Raw genomic sequence first — 26,132 nt, 5'->3', positions numbered from 1 at the left:
TTATAGAATTTTTGAAAGAGTAAATCCAAGGGTTGTAGTACAAAAAGAGACCCTTAAAGAAATTAAAAGCCATTTTTGAATAGGTGAAACTTGGTAAAATACTTATAAAAAGGTCCAATGAATTTGTGAGAGGAAAATAAGTTGTTTTGATGCAAGCACTCAAGTTCCAACATAATTTTCAAAAACTTCTACTTGGAGGAGAACTTTATAATTAGAGAAAAAGGAGTGGTTCTCAAATCAATGGAAAACCAGAAATTAAGATTTAAACAAACATGGTCAAATTTAAAAGAATATCCCCATTTGATTAAATAAATAAATAAAATGATCTCAAGTAAGGACACTATCACTAAATGATTTTTTAAATGCCACTAGAAAAGAAAAGTTTTTGGAAAGAGGCTTTGAAAAGAGTCATGAAGCAATTTATTTCCCAAAAGAATTATTCTAGGCAATATTTTAATTTATAAGAATATGATTAAATTTTGGGGTGTGACATAGTGTCTACACCACCACCTCAGAGGACATATGTTGAAGCCTTCGCCGACGCTCTCCTATCGACTCCATCATGTGCTACCGGAGGAGATCGAGCCCAAAGTGATGCTTAGTTCTAGACCTTTGAAATTTTTGGTAACTTGTTGCCAAAAGGAGAGAAGTGTGTAGATCAATAGGGCTTTGAGAGAGAGTGTGTTGTTTTAATTGCTCTCTTTGGTTTTCAAAACATTTGGTCTTTTGGATGTATTAAACCTTATTGTGTTTGATCATAGGATTTGATTGTTGATGCTACAATTTCATACCGTTGAGCTATCTATTTGATGATCATTCACTCATTTGATTGGTGTTATGTGCATTACTATTCATTCATATCATTTATGTGCACCACCAAGATGTATGTGACATTGAAGAGTGCCCATGCTCCTAATCGATTGTGCATTTTCATTCAAACGCAAATTTAAAATAGTGCACAAATTTAGGGGGAGCTCTTGTTTTTCACATACTTCTCAAAGCGATGATTCTATACATTGATTATATCTTATGTCGAAGCTTTGATTTGTATGTTGTCATGAATTACCAAAAAGGGGAGATTGAAAGCACAACTTCTCCCTAAGGTGGTTTTGGTAATTAATAACAATATATGTATCATTGAACTAGTGATTCTATCTAGTACATCTCAAAAAAGTTATAAGATGCACTCGGTAAGGATTGTGAGGAGAACCCCTAGATGCAAGCAACATCTATTGGCCACAAGCTTGAAGACTCTATATTTTATATTTTGTGAGAAATCACATTTGAGTCCATAGGAAAGCCAATACTATTAAAAGGGGATGAGGTGCCTATGATGGTCTCGTTGCTCAAGTGCTTAGAGATAGCCACCAAAAATACTCATCCATTCTCCCACAAAATTCTCTATCGAAAACCTATACATCAAAACCAGTGCCATCAACTTTATCCACTTGGCCATACCGATTTTCATGTGAGGCAGAAGCTATGCCAAAACCCTAGCTTCTTGGTGCCACCAACATTCCATTTGGTGCGACCGAAATCAATGACCAACTTTCTGGTTAGCCATTTTCAAGAATTTGAATTTTTGAGTTTTGGAAATCGTTATCATCGAGATTTGGAAACTGCCTAGGACACCCATATCAGTACCATCGAGATTTGTATATCGGCCTCACCAAAAAGACAAAAGTTGCCACATTTTGCACTAGTCGGTGACACCGAGTTTTACTTTTGTTTCACCGAGTTGGGCAATGATGTTGTAACGGTTGGATTTTTTGAGATGCCTATATATACCCATCCACCACCTCTCATTCGCACAGGAAGCACTCAAAACACACATATAGTTGCCATATCCATTTTTCTGTGAGAGAGTCACCTACTCATGTGTTGAGATCAAGATATTCCAATCCTACCATTTGAATCTTGATTTATAGCCTCCCCAAATTTATTTCCACCCAATCAATCTCTTCTACCCAAGCCAAATCTGTGAGAGAGTGATTGAGTGTTGAGGAGACTATATTTTGAAGCACAAGAGCAAGGAGTTCATCGTACTACCGCATCCATTGACTTTTGGAGAGTGGTGTCTCCTAGATTGGTTAGGTGTCGCTTGGGAGCCTCCGACTTCATGTTGTGGAGTTGAACCAAGAATTTTGTAAGGGCAAGGATATCGCCTAGTTCGTGAAGATCTACCCCGAGTGAGGCTAGTCCTTCGTGGACGTAAGCCATGAAGGAATAGAGAAGGTTACTTCTCCATGGACCCTTCGTGGGTTGAGACCTCCGTGGACTCTCACAGCCGTTACCCTCCGTGGGTTGAAGTCTCCATTAACGTGGACGTACGATAGCACCACCTATCGGAACCACGCCAAAAATTGTCGTGTGAATCTTTGTGTTTGACCTTCCTATCCCTACCCTCTATTTACATGTGCATGTGTTTACTTTCCGCTGCTATACTCTTAGACTTGCATGTGTAGGGTGTGCTTGACTTAGAACAATTGCTAAAACTTGCCCACAACTAAAATTGGGAAAAGGCTAAGTTCTTATTTGGTCAAGTAGTCTAATCACCCCCCCCCCTCTAGACATACTTAGGATCCTACAATGATGTCTCTTACCGATTTTCCACTATCATTTTGGGGTTATGCATTAGAGATAGTTGCATTCACTTTAAATAGGGCGCCATCAAAATCCGTTGAGACGACACCGTGTGAATTATGGTTTGGCAAGAAACTTAAGCTCTCGTTTCTCAAAGTTTGGGGATGCGACGCTTATGTCAAAAGGCTTCAGCCCGATAAGCTCGAACCCAAAGCACAAAAGTGAGTCTTCATAGGATACCGTAAGGAAACAATTGGGTACACCCTCTATCTGAGATATGAATGCAAGGTCTTTGTTGCCAAGAATGGATCCTTTCTAGAGAAAGAGGTTCTCTCAAAAGAATTGAGTGGAAAGAAGGTAGAACTTGATGAGGTTATTGAACCGTCACTTCAATTAGAGAGTAGCATGACACAAAAATATGTTTCTATGATGCCTACACAACTTGAAGAGGAAGCTAATGATGATGATCATGAAGCTTCAGATCAAGTCACTACTGAACCTCGTATGTCAACAAGGACACGTACTGCCCGTGAGTGGTACAGTAATCATGTCTTGGAGGTCATGTTGTTAGACAACGATGAACCTACAAGCTATGAAGAAGCGATGGTGGATCCGGATTCCGACAAATGGCTAGAGGCCATGAAATCTGAGATAGGATCCATGTATGAAAACATATGGACTTTGAGGACTTACTTGTTGATCATAAGGCCATGCACAACAAATGGATTTTTAAGAAAAAGATGGACGCGGACGCTAATTTCACCGTCTATAAAGAACGACTTGTTGCAAAAGGGTTTTCACAAGTTCAAGTAGTTGACTACGATGAGACTTTCTCACCCATAGCGATGCTTAAGTCCGTCGAGACTATGTTAGCAATAGCTACATTTTTTATTATGAAATCTGACAGATGGATGTCAAACCAGCTTTTCTTAATGGTTTTCTTAAGGAAGAGTTGCATATGATGCAACCCAAAGGTTTTGTCGATCCTAAAAATGCTCACAAAGTATGCAAGCTACAGCGATCCATTTATGGACTGGTGCAAGCATGTCGGAATTGGAATCTTCGCTTTGATGAGGTGATGAAAGTGTTTGGGTTCATACAAGTTTGTGGAGAATCTTGTATTTACAAGAAAGTGAGTGGGGGTCTATAGCGTTTCTAATGATATATGTGAATGACATATTGCTGATTGGAAACAATGTAGAACTTTTGGAAAGCGTAAAGATATAGAAGTTGCTTACATATTAGGCATCAAGATCTATAGAGATAGATCAAGACGCTTAATAAGACTTTCACAAAGCACATACCTTGATAAGCTTTGGAAGAAGTTCAAAATGAATCAGTCCAAGAAGGAGTTCTTGCTTGTCTTACAAGGTGTGAAGTTGAGTAAGACTCAATGCCCAACAACTGCAGAAGATAGAGAAAAGATGAGTGTCGTCCCCTATGCCTCAACCATAGGCTCTATCATGTATGCAATGTTGTGCACAAGACGAGATGTGAGCCTTGACATAAGTATGGTCAGAAGGTCTCAAAGTGATCCACGAATGGAACACTGGACAACGGTAAAAAATATCCTTAAGTACCTGAAGAGGACTAAGGAGATGTTTCTCGTTTATGGAGGTGATCAAGAGCTCGTCGTAAAGGGTTATGTTGATGCTAGCTTTGACACTCATCCGGATGACTCTAAGTCTCAAACCGAATACGTATTTATTCGTAATGGTGGAGCAGTCGACTGGTGTAGCTCGAAGCAAAGCGCGGTAGCAGCACCTACATGTGAGGCGGAATATATAGCTGCTTCGGAAGGAGCACGGGAAGGAGTCTCGATGAAATAGTTGATGACGGATCTTAGAGTTGTACCTAGTGTGCTGGATCCGATGTGTTATTACTCTAGCCAAGGAGACCAAGTTTCAAAAAAAGACCACACATAAAGCGTCGCTTCAATTCCATCTGTGATTATATCAAGGAGGTGGAGATAGACATTTGCAAAGTACATACGGATCTGAATGTTGCAGACCCATTGACTAAACCTCTCTCACGGGAAAAACATGATCAACACCAAAACTCTATGGATGTTAGATTCATTACAATGTAAATCTTGATTACGGACTCTAGTGCAAGTGGGAGACTTTTGAAAATATGTCCTAGAGCCAATAATAAAGTTGTTATTATCATATTTCCTTGTTCATCACAATTGCTCATTATCCAAGCTAGAATTGTATTGACCCAAAATTTAAATACATGTGTGAATATATGAACAACACTGTGTCCCTAGTGAGCCTCTACTAGACTAGCTCATTGATCAAATATGGTAAGGTTTCCTAACCATGGACATGAATTGCATTTGATAACAGGATCGCATCATTAGAAGAATGGTGTGATGAACAAGACCCAACTATAAGAATAGCATTTGATCGTATCACTTAATTTATTGCTAGTGCTTTCTTCATGTCAAGTATTTGTAGGGTCCACACGCTTAACGTTCTGCGGGAGATAGCACGCCACGATTGAGAGCAACTGCTTTGTAGAACGATCGTAAATGTAGCAACATTCTCCATAGGATATTTTACTTATGTGTTAAGTATTTTTTCAATGTAGCCAAGTTTATGAAAAACATAACATACATAACACTTTAAAAAATTATTAAACCCATCAAAAAAGAATCTCCATTGTGTACTTATTTGTTAGTATTATTTTTATGAACCTCTTTTTTCACTTAAAAATAAGAATAACTTATACTCCCTCCGTCCCAAAATTCTTGTCTTAGGTTTGTCTAGATATGAATGTATCTAGTCATGTTTTAATATTTTGATACATCCATTTCTAAACAAATCTAAGACAAGAATTTTAGGACGGAGGGAGTAGTTTAGAGTGAAATATTTCCTCTGTGAGCCAATTCCTTCATCCCGTAATATAAAAGCATTTTTAACACTACAGTAGAGTTAAAAATGCTCTTATATTATGAAAGGAAGCGAATAATATATAAAACGTTTTAGAGATTAGCAAATGTTTTATACTCTCTTCGTTCTTAAATATAAGTCTTTTAAGCGATTTCACTAGAGGTCTACACACAGAACAAAATGATTGAATGTACATTTTAAAATATGTCTATATACATCTATATGTAATCTATTAGTGAATCCTCTAAAAAACTTATATTTAAGGACGGGTGTAGTATTTGTTTATGAAGGTAGTACGAAATTATACTTTGATCTATGACGTGGTGTGTGATGACCAACTAATCCAAGCATCCTGTAATCACCCAACTCGACCATCGACTGACGTCAACAAGTCACGATGCATCTCAGCCAAAACAGATAAGACCCACAAAAACCCATAAGTATAAGGGAAACGTTTTAAATCTACCGACTGATTTTTCAGATCGCGTAAACGCCTTGAATTTGCGACACGTGTTCACGCCCACATACCGTTCGCGATCAGTCCCACCCAGCTTTATCTCTTCCCCACTGCACGTTCCCCCCCCCCCCAACTCTTTTCCTCATTCCCCCTTTTTTTCTCACACGCGAGAGAATGGGCACAAAGCTAGCACGCCGCAGCACGAAGGAGGAGGCCGGCGCCACTCGTCGCCGGTGTTGGAGGAGGCCGGGGAGGCTGGCGCCACTCATCGCCGGTGTTGCAACGCAACACAGGGCGGAGCTGTAACGCCCACATACCGTTCGCGATCAGTCCCACCCAGCCTTATCTCTTCCCCACTGCACGTTCCCCCCACCCACCACCCCCCCCCCCCCCCCAACTCTTTTCCTCATTCCTCCTTTTTTTCTCACACGCGAGAGAATGGGCACAAAGCTAGCACGAAGGAGGAGGCCGGCGCCACTCGTCGCCGGTGTTGGAGGAGGCCGGGGAGGCTGGCGCCACTCATCGCCGGTGTTGCAACGCAACACAGGGCGGAGCTGCAGTACAGCCGGCGTTGTGCTGCGTGCCGGCAGCAAAGCTGCAATGCAGCTGTCGATGGGCGGGACGGAGCTGTAGTGCAGCCGACATTGAGATGCGGTGTAGCACACCAGTGGGCAGGACGAAGTTGCAGTGTGCTGCACACCGACGACGGAGCTTTGCCGGCATCAGCGATGCTGTCGCGCGAGGTTGCAATGAAGCTTTAGCAAGGGGAAGAGGTGCTGCCATGGACTTTACCCGGAGTTGTGCGACCAATCCGACGGATGTGGGACAGGTGATTGGACGGCTGAAGCTTTAGCAAGGGGAAGAGGTGCTGCCATGGACTTTACCCGGAGTTGTGCGACCAATCCGACGGATGTGGGACAGGTGATTGGACGGCTGATTTCTCCAGGATATCAGCCCGTTGATTTATAGCAGCGCCGGTTGATTTGTAGCAGCGTCCCAAGTATAAACAAGGCAAAATGTCAAGGAAAAACTCGTTCGATCTCCTCATTCAACAGCCACATGTACAAGACCATCACAACAGCACGCTAACCGCTTCTTTTACATCCATGGAAAACGAACTACTCTCCCAGTTGCTACACTAACCAATTCAATGGAAGCAAATGAGCTTCAAACAACACGGAAAACAAAAGTCTGTTACATGCTAGACTGGTGACGTAACCGGCGCGACAAGCTAGTGAGGTTGCTCTCTGTAATTCGTCCAGTCAGCGGCAGCATGTGGAGGAGCCACCAGCCGCCGGGTGAACTCCGCCCACTGCACTACCAGGAAGAGACGAGATTAGATGTAGAAAGGTTTCATCTCTTTCCGCCCTTCAATCTTTGAGCTATCAATCGAACCGCCTGATTTCCCAACTCTAAGTTCTCAGAGCTGCCATTATCTAACTGAACACAAAGCATGCCGCTGATGACATTGGATACCACCCCTTGATGCCTGCCAAAAACTGACATTTAGTACGTGTTGCTAATTCAACAACAAACACAAGGATTGACAAAGCACGAGAGACAATGCTAAGATTCACAACACTAAATCACCCCATTTTGCCGCCCAGCAAAAATACTCTGAAGATTGATGCTGGGCAATACTACCATGCAATGCAAGTTCCGTTACTGGGCAGACTATGGTAAAGATGAATAGCAAACTCAGATTACTTGAATTATATAGATCCCCATACCAAATCCATTTCTGATGGCAAAGTACCCGAGTTTCAGTAGATATGTTTTTTGTTTTTGAAACGTGTAGATATGCTATGAACAACATTGAACAATCAACTCAAAACAAAATACAAAAATATTTAACCAGCATAATACAACAACAAACATAAAAGATAACAAGAATTTAAAGAGGGAGCTCACCATTTCCCATCAGAAGCTAATTGGATCTCAATCCTCTTCCCAATTGCATCATTGCCCAACTTGCGCAGTATCCAGGTCGCATCCATTGCTTCATCGCCTGTGCTCTGCCCATGCCTCTTGGATGGAGTACTACCCTCTGAGCCATCCATCTTGTCTGTTGAAGGTCTTTTCCTCTTTGATCTCTGGCCTTTAGCAACATTCAAGTCCTCCTGCTGAGAAGCCCATGTGGCTGGCTCCTCTGTTTGAGAAACCTGGAGACTTGGCTGCTCCAAATGTGGACGCTTAAATTTGAGTTTAAGCAATGAGGGCTTTAAGCTGTCAGGAGAGTTGTTTACAGCAAATGAAGCAGTGCCCTGGCTCTCTGTCAGCTGACTGGGAATAGATTGCTTATGTCCAAATGATCTGCTTCTTGTTCCACTTTCATTTGCATTTTCCATCCCAGAAATTAAAGCACTGCTCCGCTTTCCAGTTGCATGTCTTTTGGACGTGCCCAGATCTCCCAAAAGGCTACTTTGCTGTACTCCAGTCTCCCCAACTAGTTTCATTACACTTTTTTCCTTTTTACTACTCTTTGAGCTTTTGAAGAGGCTTGTTACATCAGTTTTCCCTCCTGAAACAGCAAAAGGTGACCAAGCCACTTCAATCTTCAACACAGGATCAGGGGAAGAAATCTGAAGTAAACTAAGAGAAATCTTGCACCAGCAAAAATCAAGCAACAGCTTATAAGCATCTAATATTACAAAACAAGGGGATTAATAAATACAAATCTAATATTACAGGAAAGTCAGCAGTGCGAATTAGATGCAGTATATGAACCATAGGTTTCGCAAATGTCTTTCTGGGATTGCCATCTCAGGGGCAGATGATATGGGTATTTGGAGTGGCCATAAGTGGAAGATCAGAACTCTGAAGCAGTGGAGAAACCCTACCTAAGAACCCAATCAGATACTTAGGTTGGAATGAGCAAACAGCTAATTGTTTTTTTAGCTAATTGTTTTTTAACAGAACAGCTAATATATATCATATGATTTCCAATTAAGCTTTTTTGGGAGCCAGAATGAGTACTCCCTCCCCAATATGTTGGGTGTGTAAGTTTTGCAAGAATAACAAGGAGTCATAACAAATTTGTGGAACGTATTGCCCCAGTGTAATCATCTCACTCCAAATCGTGGGATGTCATATTTATTAGCACGCCAAAAAGAGCAGTTCATCTCCTCAATCTCCACTCGACAAATCACCATATGAAGAAATGCAAACAACAACTCAATTTCCACTGGCAAACCGTGAACTCTCTTTTAGGGGATGGATCATATCACGGTGGGTTCTGATCCGAATTTTACGGAAACAAGTGTGAACCATGCATGCACGGGAAAGAAATCTCAGAAGACTGAGCAGAGGGTATTTCAGAACAAAGGTCGCAAAATAACTAATACGCCTTACAATTGGAGAACAGTGGATACACCCTATATATTCGGAAGGAGTACTAAGAAATTAAATATTACCAAATCAGGCAATATGCCTAGTAGAAAAAGGTCACAGGTTCTGTCTTCTTCTGGTCCAATCAGCTGTCCGGTCCCGTACACCGGTGAAGCGGGGAGTTCGCTGCCGATGCAAATGTCGATGCTCACTGGTGAGAACTACACCATGTGGGCGATCAAGGTGGAGGCGAACTTGGACGCCGCCGGGCTCTGGGGAGCGGTGGTGCCGGCAGAGGACTCGATGGCGGCGGACGTCGCGAAGGACAAGCTAGCGCGAACCTACCTGCTCGGGGCGCTTTCGAAGGACCTGTTGATCCAGGTCTCGCCGAAGAAGACGGCGGCGGAGGTATGGGCTTGCCTAAAGGCCAGGTTTGTCGGCGCGGACCGCATTCGAGCGGCGCGGCTGGCGACACTCAGTGGCGATTTCGATCGGCTGCGGATGGCGGACGGTAAGTCCCTGGACGCGTTTGCCGGCAGGATCGGGAGCATGGCGGCGCAGTACACGGGCCTGGGAACGACGCTAGACGACGCAGGAATTGCCAAGAAACTGCTTGCACGGTGCCGTATCGCCTATATGCGGCAGTGGCAGGCATCGAACAGTTTTGCGACGTGGACGCCATGCCGTTCGAGGAGGCGCTCGGGCGTCTCAAGGCATTCGACGAGCACACACGGCGACGCGTTCAGGCCGGCAACGGGCGAAGGAGCAGTTTATGCTCACGGTGGCACACTGGCAGGCACAACTGCGACAGCGCGGCGGCGGCTTCAACGACCACGACGATGATGGTGCGGCCAGCACAGCGTCAGGCGACGGAGGGAAGCGACGCGGGCGCTGTTACGGTTGTGGCTAGCACGGGCACTTCCGGTGCAAGTGTCCGAAGTCCCGAAAGGGGAAGGCTGCGGAGCAGGCTTTGCTCGTCGATGGCAACGTCGAGGACGACTGGCTCCTCTAGGTTGTGGCTTAGGTGAATGAGTGTTGGGCATAAGCCACGCCGGGGCGCGTCGGGTGCGTGAGCGGGACGCGTCGGGTGAGTGGCAGGTGTGCGTGCGTGCGTGTGCACGACCACGGGGGTGTCCGTGCGGCGCCCTGGGTGTGCGTTAGACTAGGGGTTAGTTAGGCGTGCTGGACCGGGTCTCCCAGGCGCGATCTGTCGCGGGCTCCGCGCGAGCCGAGCGCGTTCGTGCGCATGATGGCCGCGGCGAGAGCGGGTGGGCCAGATCGTGCGCGAGGGAGTGGGGGGCATGCGGGGCATGCCCGACGCGGGCCCAAGGTATAAAACCCGTGGCAGAGCGCGAGCGACAAGGAGGCCAGGGTTCCAACAATCACCTAGGTAGTAGGCCAAAGCCCAGCAATGGCATGATAACCAACTCGCCTCAGGTCAGCTGTTGTTCAATAGAAGGAATTCTATTTTACCTTTTTTCTACTATATACTACTATAAGTATAAACAATGTTCAGGATATCAGTAACTGGTACCATATCGGTCAGGTGTTGAGTAGGGATTAATAGCAAAGTTCAAAAAAGCGCTAAGGTGCAAATTATGCATTTGGCCACCTACTTTTGCCTTGATAAACTTATGCGCTAATTAGGTGCGATTAGGCGTTCCATGTGCAGTCGACAGAAATTTTAGGAATGCTCCTCGCTCCGCCTCTCTCCGTCTTCCTCTCCTTGTTGCACCCATGGCAACAAGCCAGGAAAGCTCGATTTCTCGCCGGAGAATCTCAATCCCTTGCCGGAATCGATCGATTTGTCGTTGAAGTGGTCAAATCCTCACCGGGAAGGTCAAATCCTGGCCAGGGAGATTGATTCTTTGCCTGATTCTTTGCCTGAGAAACATGACTCCTCGATGGAGAAGGCTGATTTCTTGCCGGACGCCCTTTTGAGTGCCCAGGACCAAAGCGAGGCATTTTGCCCACGCCCGGTGCTTAAGCACGCCTAGGCAAACACGCTGTTTGTAAAGCGTCCCTAAAGCATCGCTAAAGCGACCCTTAAGCGTTAGAGCGCCCTCCGGACTCAAAGCGTCCAACTCGCTTTAGACATGCGTCTAAAGCGCTTTAGACATTAAAGCGTCTGAAGCGCCCGCTTAGGCGTCCTGATTGGCGCTTTAGTGCAGATAGGACACCTTAGACTTGCAAGGCTGGGGAACAGAGATATATGGCGGGGAAAAAGGGCTGGGCGGGAAAACTGGGCTCATATGTGAAACAGTTACAGGAGGGGAAAGAAAGGCTGAGAACCAAAACCAGAGGGTGCAAATCTCCAGGCTTTCAACTCTCTACTCTGGCCGCAGCTTCCTCAGATCTGCACCAGCTTCCTCCTCTTCGGTCACAGCTCATCCCCCTGCTCTGTTATGTGTTATGCTATGCACAGCTCCTCTGCTGTTAGGTGCTGCTGCTGCCTCTCTTATACTCCCTCCGTTCCTAAATATAAGACCTTTTAGATATTGCACTATGAACTACATACGGATGTACATAGACATATTTTAGAATGTAGATTCACTCATTTTGCTCCGTATGTAGTCTCCTAGTGTAATCTCTAAAAGGTTTTATATTTTGAAACGGAGGGAGTAGTAGTTGTCTAGTTGCTTACTGCATAGTGGATGGATTAGAATAATGGCTACTAATGCATATGTGCTCACTGCTGGATTAGAATCAAGGTATGTATGCATATGTATGTCTCGTTAAATGGTACTCTATTCTACTGCCCATCAGGTTCAGATTATGTCTAAAGCGTCGCCTCGCTTTAGCCTAACAGCGCTTTTTTGAACTATGATAAACAGAGGGATCGGCCAATAAATCAGCAAATCAGGTATTTGGTGACCCACCGAGTAGCGATTAACTGACCGAGATGACGACTAACTGGCCAATATTTGGAAAATTGTGTACATAAAATCTATTTCCGGCCCGAATATCAAACCGGATGAACCAGCAGCCTGACTGGTTTGGTCATAAGCTCAGTTCTTAAAATTATGCCAATATGATAACATATGTCAATTGAAAGGTTATGAGGAGAAATGTCACAAAATAGTTATAATTCCATAGCTATCTATAGGAGACCTTTAGTAATGTCTCAAATTACTACTCCCTCCGTCCCATATTAATTGTCGCTCAAACGGAGGTATCAAGACGTATTTCAGTGCTAGATACATCTGTTTGAGCGACAATTAATATGGGACGGAGGGAGTAGTTACTAACACAGAAGTTTGTACATACATGCCAATTACTCCCTCCGTCCCAAAATAAGTGTCTCAACTTTATACTAGCTCTAGTATAAATTTGTATTAAGTTTGAGACAGTTATTTTGGGACGGAGGGAGTACAATATATCAGGCAAACTAAAATTGAAAATTGCAAAGCAGCAGAAAATAAGGACATACCATGCGTCGAACCAAGCTCTTGCTCTTTATGAGAATTGGACATTTCAGACTTAGGAGAGCCACTTTTACTTTTGTGACGTGTTCCAAGATGAATAACCAACTTGGTACCTTTCCCTGTGTCACCATTGGCATTATTTTCCTCACCTATATCTTTGAAATGCAGGCTCGGCACCTTACTGCCTTTGATTTTGACTTTTGGTATCGTATTTGCATTGTTTGTTGTAGCTTTCACAGATGTGGATTTCAGATCCTTCTCTGAACTTCGAGTTGAAGGTAAAACAAACACATTCTCATTATTCTTGAAAGAATTCCTGTCATGATTAACATCTACAGTATGATCTCCCAAGTGACTACTCATTGATTTGGCTTCATGCCTTCTCTCAAGAAATATCTCATTCGGATCAGCAACTGACTTATTACCTTGACTGCTTTTTTTCTTGGAATGCTTCTTATTCGTCCCTGAGTTCTTAGGAACATTCTTTTCTTGTTCACATTGATCTAATGGAGGCTTACTGCTGTTACTTTTTAAAGAGAATTTTAGTGTGTTTCTACCATCATTTTTTAATACTAATGCACCTAGTCTTTCATCGTCCGAGTTTGGACAAGGTGATACATCTTCTAAAGAAGGCAGTCCAGCAGCAGCCCTTAAACTAATCATAAGATCATGATCAACAACGTTCCTCCTCTTCCAAAGCTCCCTAACTGCATCTTCTGCATCCCTGATCTGAAGAGAGCAAAAGGGGTGTAAGATAACAAGAGTATAATACAGCTATGAGAAACCATGACAGAATTATATATTACCTGGGAGCATTCACCACGGCATGATGCGCACGTATACTGGAGATTTTGGTCAGCTTGGAACTGCTGGTACTTTTCCTCGCTGCATAATTATATGGAACGGCAGTAAGGCGTAGCACACCACAGAAGTGAAAATCTTGAAGTATCAAGGCACTAAACACAGATTCAGAGAAGGCAACAAATACGAGTGTGTTAATTTAAATAAAATGAGGGGTTGACGTTCATACAGACCTGATGCCATCACATTCAATATGTACCCACTTTTCACAAACGTCGCAGCAAACCATAGGTATCACTTCAGAATCTCTATAAACCTGAAAAGGGGTGAACCAAGCAACAGAAAAGGGTACCTCAGCAGAAGTTAGCATGGAAAAGCTCCGCAACACATTATGCTGTATATGAGCCAACATTGCTTATTACATTTTAAACTTAACAAATGAAATCTCAATAAGAAACTTTCAGCTATTGACAAACAGCATCCTCATTTTAAGGCCTCATGCATAGCATATGGTCACTATATTAGAAGAGAAAGAGCAGCGGGAAAGAAACGAGAGCAAAAGGGATGGAGCTACCTTCAAGCAAACTGGACAGTAGTTTCCTTTCACAAACAACCGCCCACAAGCATCACAGCATGTGTACCCCAAAAACCACCTGCGCACCCAAACTCGCAATGATATATATAAGCATGACACATCAGGTGGCAAAGATTTGATAAAAAGATCTTTAGTAAATTTCAGAACAATATCATTCATCTGCATTAGTGGTTTAGTACCTTGTGCTATGGCCACTCCCAGGTACACCAGATCCACAGCTGTGACACCTTGTATGCTTTGGACATAAATATGGTCCATGAGTAACATTCTGCAACGTTGTAAAGTTCACTGTTAAGTGACGAACCCCACATATTCAATCTGTAGAAAGCAGGACGAAAAAGGTGCACAATAGGTGTACCTTGTGTGAGGGTTGCTGACAGTAACAGTGATAGGCTCCATCACACCTTTTACAAAACATTAACTTATTGGGATCACCAGGCCGCCGACACACCTAAACACACATTTATTTACACAGAATTAGGGAAAGAATCTGGGTTCATTTCCTTCTTTACCAAGAAAGCTGGCGGTAGCTAAGGCATAACAAACATTCTACACGGTGCAAAGATGCTACTCCCTCCGTCCCACATTAATTGTTGCTCAAACAGATGTATCTAGCACTGAAATACGTCTAGATACATCTGTTCCAGCGACAATTAATATGGGACAGAGGGAGTACTTTACAACTGCCCATATAGGAACATGGAGGAGAACTCTAAAATTAATATGATCAAAGGTAAGTATTTGCTGATTTGGAAGTACATGACCACCATAATAACAGTTGGATGCATATACAAATATTAGAGCCCTTAAATAATGCAAAATGTATGCTACAATTTGCATAAACTGCACCGACTCAAAAAGGATTTAAACTCTAGTCATGAACCAGAATACGGATGAAGCCAAAATCAATAGTAATAAAGATCTGTTAGGGTGCGTTTGGTTCAGGGCTATCCCCAGATAGCCAATTTTTAGGTGGTTATCAGGTGTTTGGTTCAACAAAGAGAAGGGATATGGGCAGCCCAGATCCCTGAAATATGCTATCAAAACGAGGCTGAGCGCATCCATTGCCAACCACCCATGTGCATCGCTAGCTTCACCATGAAACGTTTTCTTCACTTCTGTCATCTCTTTTTTCCCCTATATCACCTCTTCCCTTGACTTGGTCAGCGGCGGAGATTGTACGCGACGGTGGTGGTGCATCAAAGGCGAGGGTGGTGGCTGCCTCCAGGGCTTCGGGCGGCAGCTCCAGATGGTGCTGGGCAGCAGGGCCGGCCAAGGTGCAAGGCAATGAAGGGCTTAGGGCGGCAGCTCCAGATGGTGCTGGGCAGCAGGGCCGGCCAAGGCGCAAGGCAATGAAGCCAGCCGTGGCATGGAGTGGGGCCAACAAGGGCGCGCGGAGCGGCGGAGCCATCCATGGCGTGCCGGCTGGACTGCAGGCCAGCCAAAGAGCACGGTGAGGAAGACCAAAGGCACGCAGGGCAGCGGAGCCGGCCTGGTGATGCATGTGCGCTACCCCAGGGTGGGGCGCCGGCTCGCTATAGCCATACATACATGTTATGTTCAGCCTTGACTTGGATTACATTTCTTGAGTAGGCATAATTGGAGATCTAGTTGCATTGACGGACATGCACCATGTAAAAAGCAACATGTAATTTTATGTTGTAATGTGGTAATCTCACCGCCTCAATAGAAGAAGGTTACTCGAACTCTTATCCACCACTCATCCCTCAAACCAAACACAGAATAATTATCTTCAACCACTTGTGGATTCTACTCAACCAAACAAAAAAGTGACTATCCCTAACCAGGTGGTTGGGGATACCCACGGCCACTCAATCCCTTCCACCAAACACTTAAATACTTCTGGTGTCACAAAAGCTCTGATAGTTGGGAAATACACATGTACTGTACAAGGTAAGCATAATGATGTTAATAGATGTTGATAGACAACCAACCTCACAGCTGCGGCAAGAGGAACAGATCCACGAGCTCCAGTGGAAGAGATCTAGATGGAATGGATATCATCAAAGAATACAAAAGACAGTGTTTAAGACGCACTCAGGGAATAAAAAATTTAATTACCTCTATGTTCACCCCAGTTTTTCACACACTTCTTATGATACTTCTTGTTGCAGAGTTTGCATGGAAGCATTTTGGCAGCTTTTGAGCTGCCCTCGTTTTCTCCAGAGAAGCATAAGCGGCACATAACCTTGACAGCAGCATTCCCTTGATCTTCTCGGTCTGAGTCATCTTCATCTCCTTCAGCCTCCTGGAAAAAGTATAAAATAATATTTTCAGAAGGTATTTAGTTGTGAACTCCACTGTTCCAGCATAGAAGTATAAACCTACCCGTGATAACGATGAACTGACAAGAATCAGGAATCTAATACGCTGGTTATAAATTATGTGACATTTCTAATTGAAGAAAGTCCACTTTACAACCTTCAAGTCTCACCGAAGTTCACATTACAAACTTCAGACAGTTTATTTTTAACCCCGAACTATGAAATCCGTTCGCTTTATAACCTTGTCCCCGTCTCAGATGGTTTTGTACCGACTCGGATGTCAGGCGACTTGGATACAACTTATCCGCGACAGCAAACTACATGAAGAACTTATTCATCTTGCTATTAAGGCTGCTAAGTATTTTTTATGTAGTTTGCTGATGTGTCAGTCCACTGAAGTGGATAAGTTGTCCAGGTTGTCCGCTTCGTAGCATCTGAGTCAGCACGAACCATCTGAAACGGGACCGACGTTGTAAAAGTTTGAGTGGGTTCTCTAGTTCAGGGTTAAAAAATAGTTTAGGAGTTGAAAGTTGCAATGTTAACATTGGTGGGAGTTGAATGCCAAAACTGAGAAAAGCAATATTTGATTACCAAATTTGGAAACAAAAAAGGCACCACGGCTATATAAACAGCTAAACGCAGGATATCAATAAGATATTGCTTCATTGAAACAGAAAACATACAAACTAGCTTATATATCTTACTGCAGCTATTATCATGTTACCGCAAAGGTAAGTTGAATATAGAGCAAGGTCTCCATGAATGCGTGACTAACGTAAATGAGAAGTCCATTTCTCTTTCGGGGGTGGGGGGTTGCACGAGTAATGCTTGCTCTCATTAAGACACACGTCTGGATAATATACAGGTATACTCGTATATGGCTATATTATTCCTAGAACCAGGGCTCCCCCAATGCATGCCCGCAAAGTATAGAGCAGCACCAACTATGCACAAGCACAACCAACAGAGACTAGCACCAGTAATCACAGCACTTATTAAACACCAAAACATACCAACTTGGCCGTAGCATAACAAAACCTCAAAAGACAGAGCACGGCCCTATAGTCCACTCAAAGTAATACACCGGAATCAGCAAAGGACATGGTCAATTCCATCTGGCATAATCCTCGTGCATACAACCACTCAAGGACATCGAATTCCTCTGAGCCACACGAAACTGATGAGCAATGAATGTCAGAATGTTGACAGTGGTATTTACCCAAAAATCCAAACCTGGCTCTAAAATCTAACCAGGATTCCCGCAAATACCTACCTGGAGCCAGTACACACTCTTATAACCTCAGAACATAAAAGGTGCAAACTGCTGCGCTAGCATTCGATCTCCCAGCAGCCCATTATCATCCCAATTCAGACTTCCCAACAAATCTACACCAAAACCTTCGGAAATTCGCAGTAACCAGACAGCTAAACAGTCTGGAAGGCACAGAACCCGAAATGCGCCTACACCGATATTAGCTAGAATCATCGTCATGAGCGCTACCAAAAACCGTAAACCTTAGGTCCTTGGCAAGGACGGGGAAACCCAGGCGGAATAAGCCCTAGGCAGAAGCAAGTGCGTCCGAGATTCGGCTCACCGGAGATCCATAGGCGCCCTCGAGGCGCCTGGCGAAGTCCTCGGCGGCGGCGGCCTGGCGCTGCATGGCCGCCCTGCACGCCTCGTCCTCGCCCTCCTCCGGCAGCTCGAGCGGCGGCACCTCCACCTGCACCGTGCCGGGCTCTAGGCCATCCCCGGCCCCCGCCGGCCTCAGCAGCCACGGATCGGCGAGGAAGCCCTCGAGCGCCGCCGCAGCGCCCGCCCATGCCCCCGCCCTGTTACTGGCCCTCGCGGCGCCGAACCCTAGCTCGCAGTCGCACACCCTCCGGCTGCACAAAGGAAGGAAGAGAAGCCGTCAGCGCGCGAGAGGAAGGGGGGGCGGGCGGTGAAGAGAACGAGAGATACCGAGGCCGAGAGGGGGAGGGGGGAGGGGGAGGAGGAAGAGGGGTGTAACGTAAAGGGATGATACCAAGTGATGGGGCACGCGACGTGAAACGCCATGGGAGGCGGGCGGGGCGAGATGGGGTGCTCGCTCGCTCGCCAGTCGCCACGGCCACCAGAGCCCGGAACCAGATGGGTTCGTTTGGTGGGGTGGGTGGCCGATTCAAACCGATTTGGGTGAGGATTCGAAAACTTTGGGGGAGATTTCTCTTAATTTCGTTTGGACTGCGGAGGGGGGGAGAGAGAGCTCCTTCCCCTTGGGACGGGGGAGCACGGGCACGGCGGGGATGGGTGGGAGCTCTTGCGCCTAGGTCCCTCGGGGCTGGGGGTTTTGTACCCACAGCCTTTTCCTACGTGGGCCTGCGATGGGCCTCCCAGTACCAGGCCTGAGAAGAAGGCAGGCATCCTCCTCCTTCCAGAGAGATTGATTATATGAGTCAGGCCCGTTAGTTCCAAGTGAAAGACAAAAAAAATTCTCCCTAAGAAAATATTGCGAGGCCATGCTCTCCCGCCGGCTAGCGGCCGCCACCGGCTACGCGAGGCTGCTCTCCGCCTCCGCCCCGGCGGCGTCAACGGGAGGAGCTGGAGGGTCGATCTCCGTGGGGGGCGGGGACACGCTGGGGAAGCGCCTGCTGAAGCTCATCTACCCGAAGCGGAGCGCGGTGGTGGTGCTGCGCCGGTGGGCGGAGGAAGGCCGCGCGGTGCACAAGTACCAGCTCAACCGCGTCGTCCGCGAGCTCCGCAAGTACCGTCGCTTCAAGCACGCCCTCGAGGTACGCGACATTGCCGCGCCGACGCCGACGCGTTGCACCTAGCTACCAGCGCGCGCCCGCCCGCCCGCCACCTGTTCGCCGTATTGCCTGTCGACCTGACCCCGCCCCGCCCCGCCCGAATGCAGATTTGCGAGTGGATGAGGACGCAGCCGGAGATCAGGCTGCTGCCAGGGGACCACGCCGTGCACCTCGACCTCGTCGCCAAGGTGCGGGGCCTGGCTAGCGCCGAGAAGTTCTTCGAGGACGTCCCCGAGCGAGCCAAGGGGCCGTCCACCTGCAACTCCCTCCTGCACGCCTACGTGCAGCACGGCGCACGCGACAAGGCCGAGGCCATGCTCAAGGAGATGGCCGACGCAGGGTATCTCACGTGCGCGCTCCCATTCAATCACATGATGTCGCTCTACATGTCGGTCGGTGAGCTGGAGAAGGTGCCCGAGATGATCAAGGAGCTCAGGAGGTACACCATCCCAGACCTGGTCACGTACAACATATGGCTCACCTACTGCTCCAGGAAGAACAGCGTGAAAAGCGCCGAGAAGGTCTTTGATCTCATGAAAGATGACAGGGTGGTCCCTGACTGGATGACCTTCAGCCTGCTGGCTAGCATTTACATCAATGCCGGTCTTCATGTCAAAGGCCGGGATGCGCTTGTGGAGATGGAAAAGAGGGCCTCCAGAAAGGAGCGAGCCGCCTACTCGTCACTTCTCACCATGTACGCAAGCCTGTCAGACAGAGGTAACTTGGACAGGGTGTGGAGCAAGATGAGGCAAACCTTCAGGAAGTTCAGCGACGCCGAGTACAAGTGCATGCTTACTTCGCTTACAAGGTTTGGCGATATTGCGGCAGCAGAGTTTGTTTACGGCGAATGGGAGTCACAGTCAGGAACAAAAGATTCAAGGATCCCGAACACCATCCTTTCATTTTACATCAAGAATGGCGAGATGGAGAAGGCAGAGAGTTTTCTTCAATACATTGTGCAGAAAGGAGTCAAACCCAGCTATAGCACCTGGGAGTTATTCGTTTGGGGTTATCTTGGCAATGACGAGAGGACGGACAAAGTTATGGAGTGCCTTAAGAAAGCACTCTCAAGCTTGGAGAAATGGGAGCCAAACCCGCAACTTGTCGCCGCTCTTTTTTCGCAGATTGAGAAGAAAGGTGACATTGAAGCTGCAGAGGAGCTCCTCGTTGTGCTCCGAGGAGCAGGCTATGTGACAACTGAGATATATAACTTGGTCCTGCGCACGTACGCTAAAGCTGAGATGATGCCTCTGATAATAGATGAACGAATGGACCAGGATAAGGTCTCAATGGATGACGAGACTAGGAGATTGTTGAAATCGACTAGCAAGTACCCAATTGGTGAAGTTTCAACTTTAATGTCTTGAGATGTACTTCCTCCGTCCCACAGTGTAAGATGTTTTTGCAAGTTGTTTTAGCTTGCAAAAACGTCTTACATTATGAGACGGAGGGAGTAATAGGCTGTGTTAGTTTGGATGCTCCAGGATGTAATGTTTGTTGATATGAGGTCACTGTCACAGTTCTTTTGGATTTAAAAATCTGAAGCAGAATGATGGCAGAGATAAATCTGAAGCACGTTCTTGGAATTGAATAATTAACAGTCTCTGTGTACCATCCTTCATTCATCGCAAAGTAGCAAACACAGCAAGATTAATTATGTATCTTGTTGAATTGTGCATAAGTTGTGTATCTGTATAAAGTGGAAACCCTGATTTAACTGTGAGCAGTACCTTGACATTCAAGTGTAAAGAACTAAATTTGTTCATTTCTGTGCTTGCAATACCCTCTGGGTTTTGTGTATCAAGAGCAAAAATTGTGCAAGTCTGGATAGCTTCATAGGTCACAAGGATCAATAAGAGGGGGTTGCTAAACGCAGCCTCAAGCTTCCATAATTGCAGAAAAATCAACAGGGAATCATTCATGCTCGATTAAATCGGTGAATGTACGAACTGCTTCTTTCAGATCTCAGGACAAATCGTACTCTTACAAAATGAGAAATTCCTCAGTACGCTAGAGTTGGCAGTGTCAACTTGACACAGCAGAGCAAGTTGACCAATACATCTGAACTACAAAATTAGGCTATAAACTAAACCAAGCATAACAAAACACCCTAAGTGCTGCGCAAGAAGAACATCTATATGCATTGGGGAGAATGGAGCTTCACAAAGTGCTTCTCGTTTCTTAGTAGGCAGGAAGACATCCCATGCAGCGCAGCGGTATCAGATGAAGATGCATTTCGCCCATCAATCATTTTGCCCACAACTTGGACATAGAAACAACAAATGCCCTTACGATAAGCCAAAATAGGTTGTCCTCTTTCTTCTGCTGTCCCTTCCCAGTTCTCCTGCAGGTCATTAAAGCAGAACATGAGGAAGAGAGGTCATACTGCATTGTTGAATATACGTCAAAGGTTTGGCATGTTTAATCCCATTTCCCTTTTTTGAGCTGGATTAATCCCATTCCTAAGTAAGATTTGGCATGGTTGACCCCAGGAGAGTAGCTTTATTATAAGTAGTCTGACTTTTTTCTTTTCTTCTTCCTTTGCTTGCACTTGACAATCACCGCATCTCTTTCCTCCGACGGAAAATATGTGATATAGCATTTCACTAACTACCGCCCCACAAAAAATCACATTCCAATGAACCAAGCCAAAATTTAAGCAACCGGAAAAGTAAATGGAAAATGTTAAACTATGGACATTCAAATCAGGGCTGTAGGCAAAAGAACCAAACTGACCTACATTGTTGAGCAGCCAGTTCACAAGATTACACTCAAGTCTTAAAAGTACTGGTTTGTGGAGGTTTTACAAAAAAATGTGATTTCTATGAAATATTACTTGCTAAAGTGCAGTACTATGATAATGTTCGGAGGGAGAGAGAGGGAGGAGGGAGGGGGGATGCTAGCGCATGCACATAACCACTGCATCATGTGCTGCTGACAGAACGCCGAATGCAGTTATCAACAGAGTATCTACTAGCATGTTATTTCGCAGCTTGACCACCTATAGCTGTTCTGGAGCTCCACTTTTGCCTCAATTCACGCTAAGATGTGCATGGTAACCTCACATAAGTTTATATTATTGTGTGGACTGATTCAGAAGATACCACTAAAGGATGTAAGCATGTAACAAAATGCATAATATAGCTTTTACAGGTACACGAAGATGAGAAACAAGATGATTTTATTATTTTTTACTTACCTAATATGTTATGGCCTTTTGCGATGTATGTAGAAAATTATAAACAGTAAGCATGCAACGGAATGACAGAATGCAAAGTGCATGCCTGCTGATCGCTGTTGTCGCACTTATCACATGTTCATGATTGGCCTTGCTTGCCTCGCGCTCTTCTTCTGTGATGCCAGATACTGATATCTTGAATTCACTTCCATCTTTCTCTACCATGTTGTGGTTGTCTTCCTTTTGCAAAAAACCCTGAAAAGAAGCAAAACAATATGAATTGGACATGCCAAAATATGCAGTAAGTAAATTACAACCAAAAATGGTCCAACCAAAAGTAAACACAATGGTGTAATTCGAGGACATAGAATAAATCAGTAAACACGATAGGGTCAGAGGCGATACATTGGTACATACAACCATACAATCTTATGATTATGCACAGTTTAGTAAAGATGGTCAAATTCTTGCAAAAAACTGCATTGACTTATGGACTAACCTTTGTATCCATTGCTGGATGAGAGGCAAGATCTTCTGACATTCGTTGTTGGTTAGGGCTGGCATTGATCAGTGGTGGCTCAAGCACATCATGATGATCAATGGACGCAGCGGATTCCATTGTTGCTGCACTTGTATTCAAGGTATAAGCATCCATTTGAGTTGCAGATGTTGCAGATCTAAATTGGCTATCTGCAATCTTAACAACTTCTGTCTTGATACTTGCTGTTTCAGGTAATATCTCATGCTCCTGTATAAGGATCCGATCTGTCTGAAGAACACCATTATTTTCTGAGCAACCAATAGCTTCATCGACAGCAGTATTAGTTATGCCACCACAATCGTCAGGTAGTGTCACATGCTCATGTAGAAGTGCACCGTTTGTTTGAGAAACTACACTAGGTTCTGAGGAAAGAGTAACCTCATCAGTGATGCTACTGGTTGTTTCGTCATGTGCATCCCCTGCATTGTTGAGCTCAGTTTCTTTATGCAAATCAGAAACATGAGCAAGAGATGGGGCTTGCATTTCAGAACTCTTAGTCTGAGACTCCCTTGGTTTCCCACGCAAGGCTTCATCTTGTTTCTCAAGGTTTGGCTCCAAGCATGTTGCATCTTCTACATTCCCATTGTGGAGTACACTGTTCAGAATACCAGATTCCAAGATATCAGATGAAGTCAGGAACTGTTCAGTGCTGATGAAATTCGTTTGCAATGAAAATGCTTCACCCTTGTCAGACATTTCCAACACAGAATCTTTGTTGCCATGATACCCATCAGACATATCTAATATCTCTATGTTGTCTTGGCCCAATTCATGCCTATTTGATAATTCTGAAGAATCAGGGCAATCCTCAAAACTCAATGTCTTAGCATTCAAGTCACCAGGGCCAAGAACTCTGTTCTCTTGGATGATATCTCTCATAATCTCACGGACTATATAATATGATCCTCCAACCTCCTTGTGTGTAAGATTGACTGAAGGAAACTTCCCGCTGTTTGAAACCCGATACCTGAAATGAGACAACAGCAGTGACAAATGGATTACTAAAAGGAAAAGAAATACTCGACATTCACAAAGCACATATGATAAAACATGGAAAACTTGTTTATTCATATCTTTAACCTCTATATAAAACATTCGTGCAAAACAAGGCTCGAGAGGAAGACAAGACACACTTTCAGGACGTCATATTCCAATCAAATAAACCAAAATGCAAAAATAAGAACATCGGATAAAATTGAAGTCTAGATCACGCCGCAAAAAAAACATCATCAAAATCATAAAACATATACATCATGATTCTAAGAAACAATGCGCTAGGGAAGTAGGCTTGCAATGCAAACTTTCTGTAAAGGGTAGCAAAACAAACTACCAACAGTCACAAAGCATGTGAGCTAAATTCTACGCCCTCCGTCCCACAATATAAGAGCTTTTTTTAAGCTACACTAGTGTAAAAGACCCTCTTATATTATGGGACTGAGGGAGTAGTAACAAACAGAGGGCACCAAGAAAGAAATGGAATAAACGTGTGAACTAAATCCTACTGGCAACTTCATTTTAGCACCAACAATCAGACGAATGAGCATGTTAATTAGACGGTACAGACCTACACGCGCAGAATTCAAAACTATAAGTAACTGAGGCGACAGGGAAAGAGATGGGGGCGGTACGTGTCAACGAAGGACTCAACCATCTCCCTCCGCTCCTCCTTAGTCTTCCTAACCCGTGGCTTCTTCTCCTGCGCCTGCACGGAGCACCGCACCGTGCCGAGCCCCTGGGACCTGACAGAGGAAGCAGAAGACGACGGCGAAGGGTAGGGCACCCCGCCGCTGCATCTCCCCAAGACGGACGCCTGGGCGCCGACGACCCAAGTCACGCTCCCGGTGGCCTGCATCCTCCTCGCAGGCAGCAAGAATCACCACCGCCCGCCCCTGCGGCGAAACAAGGCACATGAGAAACGGAGGAACCAGCACCAGGGGAAGGGGAGAAGAGGAAGAAACGCGACACCACCGCCCACCCAGAGAAGCGAGAAAGTGGGAGCGCGGGCGCAACGGGAGGAGGCCAGGAGAAAGGAGGGAGGCGGAAATGGCGGGGTGTCGAGGGTTTGTACCTGGGGGGTTTGGTAAGCCCTAGCGCGGCGTGGGGGTGGGAAGGAGGGGGGAGGAGGCGTCGGCGGAGAGAGGGGAATGGAAATGAGGGCGCGTAACCCGACAAGATTGGGGTTTTAGGAGGGGACGGGACGGTCGCGGTCCAGGATCTCGGCTTCTGTCCTAGGTTTTCTCCCTCGTCTCTAGAACATCTCTGATGAACCAGGCCTAAGATGAAAAAGGATTGTTTAGAGGGTGTTTGGATTCAAGAGACTTATTTTAGTCTGATTAAAAATAGTCTTTTTAGAAGGTTAAAGTTTCAAGCACCCCTGATAAAGAGAGGCTAAAGTTTCAAACACCCCTGATTAAAGAGAGGCTAAAACTAGTCTTGACACTAAAACTTTTAGTCTCATGACTAAAACTAGTCTTGAGGCTAGCAAGTTTTAGTCCCATGACTAAAAGTAGTGAGACTAAAACGTATCCAAGCACCCTCTTAGTTGTGTACAGGAAGGTTTGACTTCCATCGACACGAAATTTAAAACAGCCAAGAGCCTGCCTCGTTGGAAACGCTCGGACATTTTCAACGAGCCAGACTGAGTTGGGCGTAAAAATAGGTTATAGCGTAGGTCGCGGTGTAAAAGGTCGAGGCGAAGATGATGGAAGAAAAAAAACAAAGGCGAGATGACGCAAAATATGGCCTTACCTTTCCTTTCCCCCCTCCCCCACCCCCACCTCAAAAAAAATACCTGCTCACCCCTAGCTCTAGGACAAACTCTTTATGTGTTGTTAGCATCGGCGAGGGCGACGACTCTCATCCACGAAGCGGCGACGGCAGCGACAGTCTCCCACGGCATCAGCTGCTTCTTCCCTTCTTCTTCGACTCCGTCTGGACATTCTCCACTCAGCCATGCCCCCCCTCCCGAAATGGTAAGCAACATACCCCCCCCCCTCCCGCGGGCGTCTCCTCTATTAGATCGTTTGTTAGGATGGTGTGGGGTCGATTGTGCCATTGCTGACCGCACCAAGGATGTCGTCTAGATAATGGACGAACGAAAGGAGTTGATAGTTCATGTAGCATTGTTCATAGATGTGATTCAAATCTGGATCTTGTTGGTCCATAAAAGAATTGTTCGCCTGGACGACCCTATCATCCGATATTGTCCACTGTTAATTCAAGATCAGAAAAAGATGGTAAATCTAAAGTACATCTACAA

The 26,132-nt window shown here is 45.3% G+C and overlaps 3 protein-coding genes across 4 annotated transcripts; 1 reads left to right on the top strand and 2 right to left on the bottom strand.

Moving 5' to 3' along the window:
- Positions 1-6,953: 6,953 nt before the first annotated feature.
- Positions 6,954-18,666, bottom strand: LOC123399936. The gene is made up of 12 exons (XM_045094327.1): positions 18,392-18,666; positions 17,963-18,251; positions 16,165-16,351; positions 16,038-16,087; positions 14,441-14,533; positions 14,262-14,350; positions 14,062-14,140; positions 13,721-13,803; positions 13,493-13,571; positions 12,692-13,415; positions 7,846-8,455; positions 6,954-7,423 (listed from the first exon to the last, which is right to left on the bottom strand). Exons 1-12 carry the CDS (start codon positions 18,421-18,423, stop codon positions 7,288-7,290), a joined length of 2,451 nt encoding a protein of 816 aa, XP_044950262.1. The 5' UTR covers positions 18,424-18,666; the 3' UTR covers positions 6,954-7,287.
- A 160-nt stretch (positions 18,667-18,826) lies between these two features.
- Positions 18,827-20,871, top strand: LOC123452472 (pentatricopeptide repeat-containing protein At4g02820, mitochondrial). The gene is made up of 2 exons (XM_045129123.1): positions 18,827-19,136; positions 19,262-20,871. Exons 1-2 carry the CDS (start codon positions 18,864-18,866, stop codon positions 20,519-20,521), a joined length of 1,533 nt encoding a protein of 510 aa, XP_044985058.1. The 5' UTR covers positions 18,827-18,863; the 3' UTR covers positions 20,522-20,871.
- Positions 20,872-21,082: 211 nt separating this feature from the next.
- On the bottom strand, positions 21,083-25,037 carry LOC123452473. Of its 2 annotated transcripts, none has more exons than XM_045129124.1 (5): positions 24,942-25,037; positions 24,502-24,762; positions 22,832-23,840; positions 22,439-22,587; positions 21,083-21,498 (listed from the first exon to the last, which is right to left on the bottom strand). In XM_045129124.1, exons 2-5 carry the CDS (start codon positions 24,723-24,725, stop codon positions 21,402-21,404), a joined length of 1,479 nt encoding a protein of 492 aa, XP_044985059.1. In that variant the 5' UTR covers positions 24,726-24,762; positions 24,942-25,037; the 3' UTR covers positions 21,083-21,401. The 2 variants fall into 2 exon arrangements, with proteins under 2 accessions (XP_044985059.1, XP_044985060.1); XM_045129125.1 differs by lacking the exon at positions 24,942-25,037 and adding an exon at positions 24,849-24,878.
- Between the last annotated feature and the right edge of the window lie 1,095 nt (positions 25,038-26,132).

Source organism: Hordeum vulgare, chromosome 5H, assembly GCF_904849725.1.
Source record: "Hordeum vulgare subsp. vulgare chromosome 5H, MorexV3_pseudomolecules_assembly, whole genome shotgun sequence".
Taxonomy (NCBI): domain Eukaryota; kingdom Viridiplantae; phylum Streptophyta; class Magnoliopsida; order Poales; family Poaceae; genus Hordeum; species Hordeum vulgare.
The sequence above is the reverse complement of the archived record's forward strand: the minus strand, read 5'-3'. Positions and strand labels throughout refer to the sequence as shown.

Bases quoted from the DNA above. Each gene is read 5' to 3' on its own strand.
- LOC123452472 (XM_045129123.1), top strand. From the start codon at position 18,864: ATGCTCTCCCGCCGGCTAGCGGCCGCCACCGGCTACGCGAGGCTGCTC. The intron at 19,137-19,261 runs GTACGCGACATT...GCCCGAATGCAG, and splicing joins GCTTCAAGCACGCCCTCGAG to ATTTGCGAGTGGATGAGGAC.
- LOC123452473 (XM_045129124.1), bottom strand. From the start codon at position 24,725: ATGCAGGCCACCGGGAGCGTGACTTGGGTCGTCGGCGCCCAGGCGTCC. The intron at 23,841-24,501 runs GTACCGCCCCCA...GTCTCATTTCAG, and splicing joins GTTGAGTCCTTCGTTGACAC to GTATCGGGTTTCAAACAGCG. The intron at 21,499-22,438 runs GCATGCACTTTG...AATGACCTGCAG, and splicing joins GCGACAACAGCGATCAGCAG to GAGAACTGGGAAGGGACAGC.
- LOC123399936 (XM_045094327.1), bottom strand. From the start codon at position 18,423: ATGGCGTTTCACGTCGCGTGCCCCATCACTTG. The intron at 16,088-16,164 runs GTAATTAAATTT...CATTCCATCTAG, and splicing joins AAACTGGGGTGAACATAGAG to ATCTCTTCCACTGGAGCTCG. The intron at 8,456-12,691 runs GTATGTCCTTAT...TTGCTGTTTCAG, and splicing joins AGAGCTTGGTTCGACGCATG to GAGGGAAAACTGATGTAACA.